The sequence below is a fragment of the Buteo buteo genome, chromosome 17 (genome assembly GCF_964188355.1).
Source record: "Buteo buteo chromosome 17, bButBut1.hap1.1, whole genome shotgun sequence".
Taxonomy (NCBI): Eukaryota; Metazoa; Chordata; class Aves; order Accipitriformes; family Accipitridae; genus Buteo; species Buteo buteo.
Window position 1 is genome coordinate 24,121,466 of NC_134187.1, and position 17,845 is coordinate 24,139,310.

A 17,845-nucleotide genomic window follows, 5' to 3' on the forward strand; every position below is an offset into this window, starting at 1 on the left:
TTCCTAACATTTTTTAATTTTTTTTTAATTATTTTTCCTTTTTAACCACAAAGTTCATTGTGCTAGTCCCTACTTACCTTGGTATGTCAACTTAAATCCTTGCCTGTTTTCTGAGTGATCACTGTAAAAATGGACCAGTGTTTCATGAGTGGTACTTAGTAAGGGTGATGGGAGTTCTGTTCCACTAAACTGGCCAATCATAGAGCTGGTGTGGTAAGGCCCATTCTGAATTTCAAGGAAATCATGATTTGCTTCAGTAGAGAAATTCAGAAACTGAATGTGTGCACCTGCGGCATTGAGAAAGAAAGAAAGAAGGAAAAATTAAAAACAGAGTTTTTATAACTCATGTTGCTTAATGCTACAGCATGCAAAGAAAAAAAAAAGTCATAATAACTGTTATAGGCACTATATTTATATTTCAGACACCATTCAAGGTGGGATGCTTAAATTAAGGAAATAGACGCCACATATTGCAAGAGTTGGAGCTTCTAATTTTTTTGTTCCCAATAAATATCATAACCACACATGAAGAGACCAATGAAAGGAAATCACAAAGTCAACAACCAGATATTTGTCAGGTTCCTAAACCAGCCAACAGAAACACTGAAGCAAGGGGCATATGACAAATCCTGCTGTGTCACAGCATGGTCAGGACTCTGCCGTAAGAGCATTACCATAGCTGGGCCAGGCCTCTCATAGGGGCTCAGGATCAGCTCAGTATGCAGGAAGGTTACTACAAGTGATCTTTCAGAGGCTGGAGTTTAGCTACCTAGTTCCAACTATCTACTCTACCTTGTTTTTCCTGACCCAAGTCACCTATATTTGCCTCTTCTTCCCTCCAGCTTGGGCCAGTGTGCCTTTAGAGCCATTCTACTCTGTGTGCAGTACTATAAGATGCATGGAACTCCAGACTGGTGACAGGTACTTACTCAGAATCATTTACCACAATCCCTCTCCAGAAGTCAGGTCGTTGAACCAGTCCTTTCTCACAAAATGAAAGGGAGAGAGACAACTCCCAAAATGCTGAACAGTCAGAAGAATAAGTATAATCTCATGCAAAGAGCTGTTTTTAAGTTCTGGCACTACTTCATGTGGACTAAGGACTTGAAATTCAGGCTTCTCAAATTATGTGTATATATAATATCAAAAGAAGGATGGAGGATGAACCCCTGGTTTACAAGGCAAGTAGTACCAAGTAACTTGCAACTGCACCGTTTGGGCCTAACCTTGCTCTGGTAGACTACGAAGAACTAGCTGGAATGGAATAAAACAGAATTACTGAAGGATCCAACAAAGCAGTGTGAAATATTCAATGCCTTAACTCTCTGCTTGACATTCTTATTCAGCAGTAGAGTCATCCTCATTCCAGGAGAGTACCTTACAGATTACCAGCATAATCATTCAGGTCATTCACTCAGTCTTGCTCTATAGCTCATCTCTTTCCCTCTGTGGTTTGACTTGTATAAAAGGGATTTTTTTTCCTACAGGAGAAACTAAATAAGCTACCAAATAAAATAGTTGTTATAAAACACTTGTAAAAATATGGGATATTTAGCTCTAGTACCTTCTCTGACCTATGCAGAGCAGGAGATATGCAAACAAGTATTTCAGCTGCTGAAGAAGAAAACTTATTCCAATGCTATCGATAAAGAGGCATTTACAGAACATATCGAAGTCTCAATATCAGCCATCTCTTGTATGATGTCTGATACGGTTAGTCCGACTTGAGTGAAACCACTAATTTTATAATGTTCTCAGGATTTAAGATAAGGTAGGACACCAAGCAGCTTGGAAACATCTTGACTTCAGTATCAGCATTTAGTGATTCCCACCAGGGACTGGATGTCAGCAGCATAGGAATTCTAAAGAATTGAGCAGCCACTTTAATATTATAGTTAAGTTGCTAAAGTGAAAGTAGATAATTGAATCTGACATATGTATATAGACCCAAAATCAGTGTTTAGGTACTTAAATAAAAGTGGCCTACTGTTCTGAAATAGTCTCTGATGAGCCATGGAGTGCATTTAAAATTGAATCAGTCTTATTTAATTACTGAGGAGGAATGTATATGACTAGTTGTAAATATTCAGTACAGAAAAGCTTTACATCTTAAAAGTAAAAAGTAGATTTACCAGTAACTTTAAAAAATTTAAACTGCCTAGAATAGCCACATTGTAACACAAACATAAGCATTTTTTTTCTTAAAGGTTTTTCAAAGATGCTAATTTCAATCAGAGGGGACACCGTATGTGTCACTCAAGCCTTAACTCTAAGTTTATACAGCTTCCAATTGCCAATTTGATATGTCAAAGTTTCCTACACTAAATTGTTTCTTACATAAAATTATACAGAATAAAACTGATAGCTACAGAATATAAATCATTATCCAGTCAAACTATAATTATACTACTTCCTGCTCCAGTCTCAACAGGATTTCCTCTCTCACTCGAATAGACTCTTAATGATGAGAATTCCAAGCTGAGCTAATCTTTTTTTACAAATGTTAATCAATTAACAGCTACCTGAAATCATTGCAAAATCACTGCAAGTCACTTGAAAAGATGTACTTCCCATCTATTTAAAATGTTTGGATTTTAGTAGTGTCTTCTTTAACATGATCAGTATATTTTCATGGGCTTCATTCAGTTACAAAGTTTGAATAAATGGATGGAATAAAGGAATACTTACTGAGGGATGAAGTCACTGTGAGGTTAATTGTTTCAGTGGAATTTGAATCAATCATTACATGTTCATGAGTGGCCTCTTGATCAGTTTTTGTGCACAGTGCTAATCTCTAACTCATTCAGTATCACCTTAAAATCCTTCCCCAAAAAATCCTGGAGCATTATTAAATTTTGGAAATATTTTCTATATTTCAATGATTTCATGTATTTACTTTGATACAATAGAATGAATGTAGACAAACAGCTCTTAAGTAGACAAGCTTATACTTAACACAGTATCCAAGATTTTGCAATGGAAGTTCTCTGTGAAACATCACATCAATCACAATTTTTAAACCTGCTATAAAGACATTATCTGTGGATTATTTGACAAAGACTTTGGGAAAAAGATCCCTGAAGCAACTTTATGGTAAAAAATGTCCTCTTCTAGTATTTTTGAAAGCAATGATAGATCAATGGTATGAACACCTTGTACCTGCTAAATCCCTTGCCAAACAAAACCATAATCTTTTCTATTTATAGGATTTCCACTACCAGACGATGTCTGAGAAGTGAGAGGGATAATAGTAGGATACAAGACACTCTTGTGTAAATTCATGAAACACTGCCTACATGGAAAAACTTAAAGAAAAAGAGCAACTCTGAGAAATATGAAGGGCTGTTTTTAAAAGGCAGTATTGCAGTAACCCAGTTGGGATTACATCACTCCAGAACAGTTGCTTAGCATTTACATTTTCTGCAAATGTAGCATTAGAATGCCAAAATTAGCCAAGAATGTCCTGTGGTTGTCCTAAGGCTATAAGGATATCTAAGGCTACTAAGGCTATCCATAGCTACAATGGATCGAATTTACCAGGTATGCACTGATAAAGGGCACTATTCTAAATAGCACAGGATTTCTAAAAATTAACCTGTAAAATACACTCTATGCAAGTAGTACATCTTACTGTAAAAATTCCTCTTAGAAATTCAAATGGAAAGCACAGAAAATAAATTCATTTCCAGAGATGGTTATAGGGAATTTAATAATAAGCTTTTAAAATTAATTTTCTTATTTGAGGGCTAGTATTGAATTCACAGTATGGGGCATAATGTTTCACAGCAAGAAAACTTATTCCTCTTTTATTTCTGATCATGATAGAAGATTGTGTTTTATACATGCACTTATAGATCCCTTATTACCCATGATTACTTTCTCAACCTAATTATTATTAATTTGTGGAGATATTTTCTGTATTACAATAGTTTTAGTGCAAACCTAGAAAGTATCTAGGTTGGCAACTCTTACCTGGGATTTGTGATATAGTTTTAAAACGTTTCTGACCAAATTCATAGTGCTAGAAATGAGGTTCTGTCCAGTTTCATAGAACATAAGAAATGTTGTTAAAAAGTCACTTGGGGGACAATGAAAGGACATTAAACAGAAGACCACTAATTAATTTAGAAGTTACTTTATCTATTTTATCTGATATATCTTCATGCAGCAGACTTCATTTGCTCTGAAATCAGTGTCCAGGACAGGCTGAGCTTTACAAATAACAAGCTGCTTTGACAAAGATATATTTTTAAATTGCCAACCATTTAAAATCAAAAGATAGCACATAATTATGTGAGGGGTTCACCATACATTTGCTGGATAAAACCTACTTCATACTGGAAATTAGAATATTCTTATATGTATTTAAATCTGATGGTTACAAATAATTGCTCTTCAAATGTAAGTTTACTTACCATATCCAATAGGCAATAAAATTTTCCATGTACAGTCTAAGTTACTAGGGTAATTTCCAGGAAAACCTGGGCTCAGGATCACACCACCCATTTTTGTCAGTGTTCCACCACATTTAGCTATTAAAAATAAAAAGAAAGTCACTGTATCTTTTAATAATACTATTTCTTAATCTTTGACATGAGATTAATTAAAAAACAGATTTTCTGTTTTATCCCCATGACTTCCAAGCAGTGATTTTTATTAAATTTAACACAGTCAAAACATTCCTCATGAAGGAGGAAAAAAAAAAAAAAAAAAAAGAAAGAATTTGTGTTACAGCAAGATGCTTACTTAATGCAACATGTTCAGTGTGATTTTACTGCAAATGTGTAGTTGCACATATAGACTGGGTAACCCATTGTCTCACTTTGCCAATTAGAGTTAAAAATGTCTGGTGCTATGTTGAGATAGGCTTCATAATCAGAGGAACAAATCTGGAATTAAACTGAATTATGATACTGATCCATGATGCAGCTGCAGATCTACTAGTTAATATAGCTAAAACCATACTTGAGTTTAAAAACAAACAAACAAACCCCAACACAGTTCTTTCTTTAATTCAGAAAGAGGATAGACTAGCTGCATAACAGAATATTCTTTGTTTATTATCTGTATGCTTTTCTTCAGCAAATTCGTGTGTTTGGAGATTGAAAAGCCATTTGCATAATTTAGGATGACATAAAGCTAAACTATAAATATGTGAAGTTACTTGTAAGGAAGTGGCTGAGTTTACACCTTTGCTAGAAAAATAATATGAAGGAAGAGTAACTTCAAGAAATCAATTTTAAATTTTGTAATTTATATTTACTATTTGAGGAATCATTATTTAAAGCCTATGAATCTTCATGTCAGGTATTACAGTGATGTATGATCTGGTAACAGAATTGTGATGCTGTGATACTGTGCATTGTGATAATTTTACTGAAAAAATGAAAATAATCTACTGGTTAGACCACACAAGAAATTGAATAAAAATAGGAAGAACTCCACTAAAAAGTTGAGAAATCAGTCCCAAACTTCTCAAATATCTCTACCTCTCTGCAATGTTAAATACATTATTTAGTGAAAAGAATAGATTTTGCTTTGCATTTCTAGAAAAATCAACATTTTAAAGGTTGGAGGTGGGGGAGGGTCATGCTTTAAGGGTTTGTTTGTTTTCTTGGGGATATTTTAGCTTCCAGGACAGCAAAATTTCATGAACTAAAGGGAAAAAAAAAAAATCAATGAGCACACTGTTTGCAAATAGGAACCATACTTAATATACAAGTTAAAACATATTAGCAAACACCACCCCCCCACACCGAACTGCAAAATACACCTTCCTGAATAAATATTCCATTTCTAAAATTGAGTTGAAGGAATTGCATTGCTTTCATGTTAATCACAAATGACTGCTTCTGTAGAAGTTGACAATACAACATAATATATAGGCCTAACAAGGATTCTTTTAAAAAAACTTCACATTAATATTGCTTGATATCATTCAAATCTTTTAAATTCCTCTAAGATATGAAGCTAAAAGGAACAGCTTTTGCTGACTGAGTATTAAAGTTAAAAGCATTCACCGAAGAATGTATTTCAAAGCTGAAGTGACAGAACGTTACAATGGAGCTGTGTTTCTCTCCCCTCCATTCCTGCTTTTTCTTGAAATAAGCATGCCAAAATCTTGACTCTCTTAAAGTTTGTTTAATCAAGTAACAATACAGCAGAACAAGATTGTTATCTACACAGGGAAGACTGATATCTATTGGGTAAGGTCTTGGTGTGCTTCAAAGGGAATTTTTTTTTTATCTTTGCTTTTTAACTCGGCATTATTTAATGGCTTTCTCAGATGAAAAAAGCCAGCCTTTTCTGGTTCCCTAAAACTCTTTTTCATTCCACCACCCCGGAAGGCTTGGCTTCAGAGCTGCTCTCCACTGTAGACAGACTGCTTGCTTCTTTGAGAAGTCTCCTAGGCTCCCTGCATGACCTGCCTTGTTCTTGAGAAGGTCCTCCAAGCTGAGCATGCTGCAAAAGGAATGTGTTAACTTCCTCTCCCTTCTGAAGAAGATTCAGCCTGATTCAAAGCAGAGTATTAAGGACAAGCTAAACAATGGTAAACATCTGGGTTTCCTCCTTTGCTCACTTTCACAATATTTTTTTAAATAGCATATACACTATATATAAAGAAAAATTTTACTGTAGTTTCTCCGCATTTCACAGATAAAAATGGAAACTCAAAAAAGTTTGGAATGAAACAGAATTAAGTAAAGGAACAACAGGCATGACAAAGCCAAGAGTTTCTTCTGACTGATGCTCAGAACACACTGAAAAAAACGTAAATATCCATACCAATGCAGAGAGGAGACGGATAGTTCCAGCGTCGAACTGTTCCTGGCATGCAAGAAATATGAGAACGGCCCTGTTTGGAAAGGGCAGAATGTTAGATTACAGATACTCATTATGAGATTTTCCAGGAAGGCAGAGCTACGGAGGACCTCCTTGATTCTTATCTGTGTCTTTTCTTATATTAACCAACTGCCTTATAATTACTTTTATGAATTTGTTAAACTCTCTTTTCAAATACTTCAGGTTTAATGTTCTATTTTTCTGCTGGATAAATGTCCTAAAACACTCTTCCTTTGATAACTTGAAAACCTCTTCATGTGTTTGACTAAATATAAGGCATATGGTCAAATTGGTTCACTCCTTATTTCAATTCCAGGGTTCTCATCCACAATGTAAGCATACTAGTTCTTTTTCAGGCTGCAATCTGGAGTGAATCAACCATTGCTCTGAATGAACAGTACAGACACAGAGAGGAATTTGTTCCACATCTGCTTGCTACAGATGGTATGGATGTGGACCATGCCAAGACAGTCGTCCACAGTTATCAGCAGGGCTTGAACTCTCTCATGGCCTCACAACATGACCCACTGCATACATGCAACACCTTGGCAGACAGCTATAAAAGCACAAGTGCCTCTTTACTTAGCTGTCATGTTTAATTTACTCTGCTTATTTTTAAGAAACATCACAAGAACCAAGCAGAATCATGTGGTGGTAGCTGGAAGTGGAAATGACATGGCTGTAACCTGCAAAGCCTATTCCCACACACTTCAGGGTGGCTGCCCCGGAGCAACTGCAAAATGCTCCCAGCTTTGCTTGCACTGGGAACAGTTCAAGCTGAAAACTTAACAGTAGCACGAACAGAAGTTTTTATTTGTCAATTCTGTCCTCTGAGGAACTCAGGTTATGCATTCTGCTGTTGAAATGTGAAAGCTGAATAAAGTGGCAGGAGTGAAAGTGTTTGATAAAAAGACTGAGACGTGGGACTGGGAGGAAGGTTTAGTTCCTGTTTTAATTATCTGGATATACAAACTTGGGCAAGTCACTTAACATTTCTTGTTTATTTTTATCAAGTATATTAAGAGTCTAATATTTAGTAAGTTAGCACATTTTATCAATATAATATGAAGGCTTACTTAAATATTAGCTGTCCATAGCAATCAAAATCTCATAAAAATATGATAGAATAAGTAAACTACAGTAAAGGCAAATCCATTTGATGAAATTGCTTCTGCATCATTTGGTATGTTTACAAAAAAGAAACTACACACACTACCTTGAATAAAGTTCATATAGAATTGTATGGAATAAAACTAGTTTAATTAATCATTTAGTTAAATACATATAGACAATCAGCTTCTGAAAGACAAACTGAAATACTTCCAAAAAATAGCTTGAAGGAAAAAAAATATCAGTTTTCATTAAAATTAGGAAAACTTAAATTAGTCTTTTTCTTATAAAAGTACTAGAAATTGATAACAATTCAATGTTTTTTTAGAAACCAACCTTTTTTATTTTAGCAATTATTGTGTCATCTTAGTTACTTGCAAAATGGATGAGGTTTTGAATAATTTACTTAATGCAATACTCCCTGTTTTGTTTTATTTTATTCTCTCCTACTAGTCTTCTATGATTGCATGTCTCTGATGTGAGTCGGGGGGGAAGCCATAATTTAACTACCACAGTCAGGAAAAAAAATAAAATGGCCTATAAAAGATCTTTTGAAAAATAAAATTAAATGATTCCTCTGGCTTCAAGCCTCTTCCCAACAAGAGCACACTCTGATTTCAGTCTTTTAAAGTCCCCTCCTGGGGGGAGACACTTAATCCTACAGCTAGCAATTACCTTTCTTATGCATCTCCAGGTAGTAGTTTGAGCTCTATGACTTTTCTGGTAAGTCTCAATTATAAACTAATCCACACCTGATTGTTATTGCTAGCTGTGAATATGTTCTCTAAAGACGGAGGTAAATTCACAGCTAGAGTGAAAAAAAAAAAAAGGATCTGCAAAGTTATGCTGATCTATACTTGTTGAATAGCAAATACACTGTGCCTTGTAGAACCTTATTTTCATTATTATTTCTTTTTAATTTGGAGCCATTTTTACTTGTCCTGTCTGAGGAACATACTACACATACATGTGGATGCACTTTCTTACACGAGAGTCCATACAGCATAGAAATCCTCATTAATATTTTTAAAAGGTTCAAACTCTTTTCTATTGAATTTGGATATTGAAGGTCTTTTGTTTTACCCTTTAGATCATGAAACTAGTTTTTATATAAGTCATATTCCACAGTGAGGAATAAATTTGTATATTTATGGAAACAGAATTAAGAAGTACAGTTAAGGAACAATATGCTATGAAATTTTAAGAAAGTATTTCATTATAGAATCCCTGTAAGTATAAAACCAAAACTGCAGTTAGTCATATTCAAGGACTACAGAAAAGACCTGCATGTAGACAAAAGATGTCATGTGGTTTTGCGATAGTGATATACACAGTGTATTAAAGTTTAGCATTAACACAGTTCAGTTTCTTATGTGCAGATCTCTTTCTCACAAATACATGACTGTGTTGTACTAATACTGTATTTATGAACTCACATTTCTGATTTTTTTCTAAGTAAAAATAGATCCAAAATATCAAGTCAGGACTAACAATGTGTATCTTCAAAAGGTTTCCTGTACTCATTCCAACTACTTCTGAAGTATTCATATTCTACTGTTATCATTCCACCTTGATATTTCAGCAATACTATTTTAAGTACGGACAGAAAATTCAATGATGCTGTATCTTGAGGGCTTATCTATTTCTAATCCATGTCAGAAAAATGGAATCATCCCCTTTTTTCATATGCAAAATGCAGATGTTTCATAGTTGAAAAAGTAGGGAGGGAAGAGTGTGGAATATGATGGGCAATACAAGTAGGAGTCACCTCACCAAACCGAAGCAGTTTAAAGCTAGATACCCATGTTAACCATTTGATATCCTAATCAGTGAAGAAAGGCGATACTTTCAGAGTAAGGTACCTGTCCTAACACAAAATCTTAGTACGGATCAGCCCTTGGAGGTGTGTGGCTATTTATCTGTAGTGTCACAATGAGACCCTAAACAGCTGATTCAGATTAGATAACTAGCTTTTAGATGGAATAAATTGGATTAGATGCTATTCCATCTCCAGAGGAAACAGTTAGTACAGGGTAAGTTTTTCACTTTTTTCTATCAGATCACTGCTGTAAGCTTACCCAACAATCAGATGTTCACCTATATATATTTCAGTCTTAATGGCTCAGAAGCGGTGGCCTGGATCACAGCAATGAGGTGCTAAGCACCTATTGGCAATTATATGAACAGCAATTCTATGACAGCCCTACCAGCATCACCATCAGATCCTGACCCTTTTCACCATAGGGTCAAACTGAATAAAAATATATAAAGAATTCCACACAGCTTTTCTACAAATATTCAAAATAGGAATCTTTCTCAAAGAAGCAAAAAAGAGATTACTTTTGATTTAATCCAACAACTCTTAAAATACAATTATATTTATTATTGTTTAACCAAGTTTATTATACGCTGACTTTCAGATAGATTTTGCATTGAAATAGAATGTCCTGAGTCTAGGGATTAATAATAATAAATTTAGCTCAATGCATACAAAAAAAGGATGATAAGAACATATAAGCTACATCTGTACTAGTGGAAGTGCTTGGGCTTGTTTTCTAGCCTTGAGGTCAAATGCATATTCTTTTGCATATCTACCTCCTCAACTTTTTTCTTCTGAATTCATCTCTAAAACAAAGTGTCACGATGCAAACTGCCTATCAGGAATAGTCTCTGGCTTGTGATAATTACTGAACTGTTATACTTCACCTAGGCCAAAAGCATGCTAGCACCTCATTATAACAAATTAATATCACTGAAGATCAAATTTCAGTTCCCATACCTTTGCCTCAGCTATAGCAACATAAATGTATCTGTAGAATATGGGTCTTTATCATATATTTAGTTTAATGCTACTTTGAAATAGAAAAAAGGTTAATGGTTCATTAGCAGTCTTTAAATGGAAGTCAGAATCCATCTAGGACTCAAGCTTTAATGACAGACAGTCCTTTTGAAGGGACCATATAATAAAAATATGATATCAAATCTCTCATTTTCTTACTGACATTACTCCTACCTACAAAGGATACTGTAAGGGAAAGATGAAATATGGAAAATAAAGGTTTTAAACCAGTAGGTATTTTCAAAATAACATTAAATTTTCCTTTGCTGGAAAGAGAAAAACTTAAGTAGTTTATATTTGAACGATCAGCTGGCTTGTCAGCAATCCCTGAACCATTAAATGAGTAGCAAGTGCTCAGGATGGGTAGAGTAGGCCTTATTGGGCCCAAGTCTTCAATCTTTTCTACTTAGTAGGATACTTATATGACAGAATCCTTTTTGGTATGGATATGGGATGCTTCTGATACAGTCTGTTTCAAGTCATGCTATAAATGTAAAGAGCATGCATCAGGTTAAAGACTTGACCCTGTACCTGTAACACACAACTGAGAAGGTAAACATTGCTGATTACCTAGAGAGACTTTTCGAGTGCAGGTGTTCCCACAGCCAGCCTAAAGCTAAGATGTTCAGTCTGAATCCTGTCTGAATTTTAGGGGAATGGTAAGGAATACTGAGACCAAAGAGTAAGTCCATATGCGCTCAGGGAGTACTGAATTGTCAAACATCAGATAGGGAGCCAGAACTTTATCCTTCTCTGGAGGAGAGGTTGTGACACTTTGCTTTCCCTGATACAATCATATGCTGAACTCAGATGTTTTCAATGTATTGCACCAGTGGTGGAATACATGTAAATGAATTAGAGGAACTAAAGAGGGAAGAAAAAAGCTTTCAGTCTTAGATTTACATAGTGCTGTGACATTTATAAACAGCAGAACAATAACATGTCTACCATGGGAAACTAAACCAGTGTGTGAACAGTGAACATCCCTAATCTGTAAGCTAATTTGTAATATTTCTTTCCTTGAAAGATTTTTAAGAGTAGATTTAGCATGAATCAAATCTGCTTTAGAAACTAAATCCTACAATTTCTGAGCAGAATATGAAACCCCATGATGTTTTTCTACCACTGTGGTTAAAATTTCACCTAGAGGAACCACTTCCAAAAATGGGAAAACAGAGTACAGTTTCAATAAGCACAGTACTAAAATAATTTTCTAGAGAAAATATTTTAACCATGTTATTTTCTTGTCCATTTTGATGTTTTTTACTGCTTGATGGTATGTTAATCTAAGACAAGATTTGCCAGCCCATATTTACTGAGGGCCAGACATACTACACATTCATAGCTTTATAATGTGGGAGTACTCACATAGGCTCTACTTAAATCATGTCTATGGACACACTACAGACTCTTCATTAAAATAGGTTTGGGGTGGGTCTATTGCCATTTTGTTGTAATTATTACACAGTGTATAATTCGAAGAAAAATGAAAAAAAGAAGTACCTGTAATGTATATCCTGGCTCACACTGAAATGACAAAACATCATTCACCATATATCTATCTCCTGATTTGATCCCATTGCTAGGAATTACTGGTTCTGGACAGGCAGCAAGGCCTACAGCTGAGGAAAGTAAACACAAAGATTGAAAAAACATAGATAAGTGGACAACAGCTCTTCATTGATATTCTCTGCTCTAATTAATTCTTTCCACAGCATTGGGTTTTTTAAAAGAACATTAATTAAAAATTTATTCCAACATTAAACTGAAATTTTGCTTAAAACACCAAAGTTTTCAGAACTGCCCTGCAGAATACAAATGGTATGACTGAAACACAAAGATTATATACTGTGACTGTACCAATTACTATGTCATGTTGTTGTCACATACTATCCTATTTTATTGTCTTCAGCCAGTATGGTAATTCTAGTATATTAAACAGCCTTTTTTCTTCTTCTTCTTTTCTTTCTTATCCTCCTGAAGGAAATGGAGAGAGAAAGAGGGAATACACTTTATGCACATTCTCTCTTTTCAACAATAGATGAGCAGAACTATTGAGGTTAGGTGGTAGAGCCTTTTGGAACAGCAGCTAAAGGCTAAGAGTGTTTCTTATGTTTAGAAACTCCATTGACTATAAAGAAGTTCAGACATCTGAAATTTAGTACTCTTAACCCAAAACTAAATCTTTGCATAGGTGTGACAGGACAGTCTGTTCTTAACTATTTTTAAGCCAGGTGTTAACAAACAGATTAGTTTTACAAAGAGACTTCATGATTAGTAATTTCTCAAATGAGTTCACCTAAATTTGGCAACCCGAAGTACTAGCTTCTGCTTTTTGCCAATTGCATATCACTTTTGGTTTTTTCCCTTGGGTGCTTACCTAAGAAGTTTGTTAGTCAGTACAACTGAAAATTACATATCATCTCTGCTATCTAAGCTAAAATGCTCCAAATGAACAAGACAGTTGAGAAACTGCTTATTAGATTCTATAACTCTGTGCTTTTAACATTTTCTTCGCAAACAGAAGGAGCAGCAGAATTAGTTTGCTGGTTTATGGTCTGACAATAGAATCTTGTTCCCCTTATAATATCAAAAACCTTATTTGAAGTAAAAAATAAATTTTAAATGTATAATCTTAATCATAAAACAATTTATTAATTAAAGAAAGTTACTAATGAAACATAAATTTGTAACTGCTATATTTATTAAAATATGGCATGTAGAAGCCAGAACAGAATGGAAATTATTTTCACAATGTATGAGAAGAGATCTTTAGAATTTATTAGCATAAAATTCTGTAAAAATCAGACAAAAATAATACTTTCCTGATTGTGATACTATGTGTCCTTCAGTTCACTTGTATGAAACAATAATTGACTAAATGCTACAACTCTCACCGTCTTCTTATGAAATCTAACCCCTTTGGTGACAGTAAGTGCAACTTTACAGAGTGTTTAGTACAGAAATTACATGATATCTGGCTTTACTCTGATATCTGACATTTTGGAGTCTGTTGTTCCAGATGGTTCATCATGAAACAATATCTGATATTATTCACTGAAACCCTAGTCTTTCTACAGAAATACATCTTTCTTTCAGATAATGCTGCTTACACATTTTGATAGAGACAGGGTTTTAACTTTATGCCTTAAACCTTAATGTATCTACTTTTCATCACTCAAATATAAATGCCTTACTAATCTTAAATTAATACATAAGAATTTTGTGTTTCCCACTTCAGCCACTTCCAGTCAGCTTTTTGCAGCTCAAGTTTTAGTTGAAGTAAATATATTTTCCCTAATGTAGCACACAGAAGTTTGAAATAGCTTTTATCCTTTCACCTGAAATTGTGATTCCTGAGCCATTTTTTTTTCTTTCCTGGAAATATGTTCCATAATCCTGTACATTCTTTCTATGCCCTGTGCCCTTGAGTCTTACTACATTTCACTTTTTTCAGGAATGAACAGAGATAATGGCAAGCCATTCTAATGATGAGTGACAGCTATCAAGGTATGAAGTGCAGTCTTTGTAACAACTGATGCAAGAGTTATCAAATAAATATTTTCTAATTAGCATGTAAAGAATTATTTAATAGTTGCAAGCTACAGGGTCTCCCTGAAGTAGTTCCTTTGTGTACTGGAATGTATAATTTAGGAAAATATCTAAACATACTTCAAAGATTTTCAGCAATTTTTACTACAGAAGTTACAATTTTTTATGTTCTACCAATATCATCAACTTTCAAATGATGTTATGGTGATTTCATGTGGCACTAGGGACTTCATGTGTGGTCATTACCTGGAACTGTAATGTTCCAAATAGGCATCAGGATATCATCATTAACTTCAACGGTTTTGGTTTTGTTGCAGTTTCCTAGTATCATTCTTTTGGTCAACCACTCTGTATTCTGCAATACCATAAATGTATCCGTGTCCAGAAAATTTATTTGAGTATAGGTACTAAATAGCTGTGATCCGCAACCACACAAACTGTCTATTTGCTCCAGCATTAAGTGAAGGGCAACATCTTATTTCAATAATTCAAACTACAGTATATAGACTGTTGTTTACTCATTTGACAATCCAGTGTTCAGACACCACTTCAGTAAATCAAGCCTTATTTCTGCATTTCCTTACTCTTCTCACTCTTGAATAGACAATAAAATTTAAAAAGATCTGCTCCAAACTCATCATTATTAAATAAATAAGCACCTAACAAAAACATAGTGACTAAATTGCTTACAGACAGCAAGGTACTTGCTGAATTCTGTGAATGTAATTTTGAGGTTCACTTCCTGTCTTCAAGAAATCTGTATTCTGGTTGAACTCAGCATTCCTGTGTGTTGAGAGTTATAGGCATGCAGTCTTAGTTCTGTATGAATAAAGTTACTTTTGCAGATTTTTCTAAGTCACAGAAACAGTTTTATAACAATGACTGCATAGCAATACTAATAATTTTCTTGTGATGTAGCTCTTTCCATCATTAGTTAAATAGCATACAGAATTTAAATAGACTATGATCAAAAGAAAATCTTCAAAGTAATTTTCTGTGCAACTGCTAGATACAGAATGACACTACGTATTTTAACTTTAACAGATTCTAATAACTTGGTAAAAACTTTCTGCTAGCTGCTTATACTTTGCATAATACTTTTAATATCCTACTTCTTTGGTCTGATGATACAACTTACAGTATAGAATATTTTATCAGAATATCACAAAACACTATGTAAAACCCACTCATAATTGACTTTATTTGATATACCTGTCATTAAGAAGCAATATTACCTGCCCAAAAGCAAAGAAAAAGTTGGAAACAGAGTTAAATACTATTCTAAAACCTCAACCCCATCATGCTAATCATTGCATAATGCTAGCCTAGTTTAGTTGGATAACTAGTTTAGTTAGAACTTGTCCAAAAATCTAAAGAATGCTTGAGAGAAAGCAAACAAATTCTGGCATCCAGGGACAAACTAGAGAACTTAAATATTCAGAGGCTCTGAAATACATTAAATTAGATTGTATGTGAACAGTCAATAATAAAGGGAAAACATGTTAAATGTCAAGTCCAAGCAATCAAAAAAGGACAAGGATTGCTTAGTGCATGCTCTTCAGAGCTCAGCGTCTGCTATGCAGTGTAAGAGAGAACACATCAATGTCAAGAATGATAACCCTCTCCCTGACCTTCTTCCACTTACTGCCTGCTAAATACTTTCTTGGCTCCGCTGTGGCATAAGACAAATATACCTCACTTACATAATTATATACATGTCTACAATTACCTCACATTCTGTCCAAACATCACTGCCATTGCTGGCAGAAAGAAAATCCTTGCTGGCATATCTGACAATGTGAATGCCCATTAGTGTCCATTTCAGAAAGCTGCAAACTGAATAACACAAGAATTTCTTGACAGCTTGACCAAAAGTCATCAGGCTTTCTTTTTTGAATTCCTCCCACCCGTCCCTATGTGGCTAACTGAAACATATTGTTCTTTATTATATTACAAACTTCAAGCTGGAGTGAATTTTCTTTCCATTTTGATGATGGTGTATATCAAAACCCAAGCTGTCCCTTCCAAAACTGCATGCTTCAGACACCAGCCTAGAAAATGCATTTATCTCAAAGAATTACTGCAAGAGGGGTCAGATTCATGTCAATACCTAGTAAGTTGTATAGATATACTGACAGGATCAGGACCTGCTAAATTAAAAATGGCATATTTATGATTCACACCTGCTTTAACACAGGGAAAAAGATTACTTCACTGAAGAGCCGGATTAAAGATCGAATTGCATGAAAGATCTTAATCTGAACCTACAAAAAACAATATGCTACTTAGAAGAATACATTCTCTTCTCTGCTAGTGTGATTTTTGTCTTTGAATTTATAAGAGATCTTTATGATAGAGAAGTACTACAAAAGATAGCCATTGCTTTCTAGGCCCCTTACCAGCAAATTTATTTCAGCTCCTGAGAACATTTAGCACTTGAAAATATGCAACAGAGAAGCTTCAGAAAAGGAGACAGTAATTAAAAGTAAGCTTATGTTCTCACACATATTACATCATCTTGGTACAGCGGTAAAACAAAAGCTTACAAAAAGAGTGATGCTGAATTGTGCCATATATCCTAATTCAAGGTAATAAGGCTAGATGACATTATTAAAATATTGATTGCATAAAACAAGAGTTTTAATGAAATATTTTAATTCTAATTGCTATATCTGGATATATTCACACATATACTTCAAACATTTGGGGCCTAAACCTACATGTCTATATTCCTCATATATTCAGTTCTTACTAAAAGAAACCTGACCAACTGAGAGGTTCAAGCAGCATGCTGTATGAGCAAATACTCATTATTTCCAGACTTTTTTTAAATTTGTTTATATTAAAGATTAATTTTTTATATTAAAGAAAATATTGAAACTACTGCTGAATTAATAAATGAGATTTTAAGACCAAGCTTGAAAGATCAGTGCCTACAAATACAATCGAATTAAACAGGCACATTTCTAAACCATACTGTTTGGATAGTTGTTTCCTTTGTTCATTAAGATTAAAAGGAATTCAATCAAATAGCAGGAATATTTATTCTTCCTACTGTTGTACATATTAGAAATGCAACAAAGCACATTTTGATTGAACTTGCTGGAGGTTGTGAAAATAATTATGTTATTTATTCTACCACAGTTTGAGGGGAAAAAAACCATACATATGAAGGATTAGTTTAAATGATTAATTCTTGTCTTTTCCAGTTATCTGTTGCATATTTTACTGCTTTTGTTTCTCATCATAGGTTACTGCAACCAGTTTAACACCTACAACCCTTCTGAAATAACAAGAAACAATGCCACACAGTGGCTCTCAATAATACTTACAATTATGTTATGACCAGAATGAAATTTTTCTAAGGCACTAACCAATTATGTGTTTTGAGTGAGTTCATGTATCTGACATTAAAACCAAAACCAAACCAAAAAAAAAAAACCAACCAAAAAACAAAGGAACAAAGGAAAAAAAATAATCTAAGTCATCAGTTTGACTGTA

General features: G+C 34.3%; 1 protein-coding gene across 1 annotated transcript in view; it reads right to left on the reverse strand.

The window, feature by feature from the left end:
* Window positions 1-17,845, reverse strand: part of CSMD1 (CUB and Sushi multiple domains 1) — a 1,222,061-nt gene that overhangs the window by 157,732 nt on the left and 1,046,484 nt on the right. The window contains exons 38-41 of the mRNA XM_075049874.1: window positions 12,296-12,414; window positions 6,787-6,856; window positions 4,416-4,532; window positions 78-287 (exon numbers count right to left, since the gene is read on the reverse strand). Of these exons, the coding sequence (XP_074905975.1) occupies window positions 78-287; window positions 4,416-4,532; window positions 6,787-6,856; window positions 12,296-12,414 (516 nt within the window). The remainder of the gene's footprint in view (window positions 1-77; window positions 288-4,415; window positions 4,533-6,786; window positions 6,857-12,295; window positions 12,415-17,845) is intronic.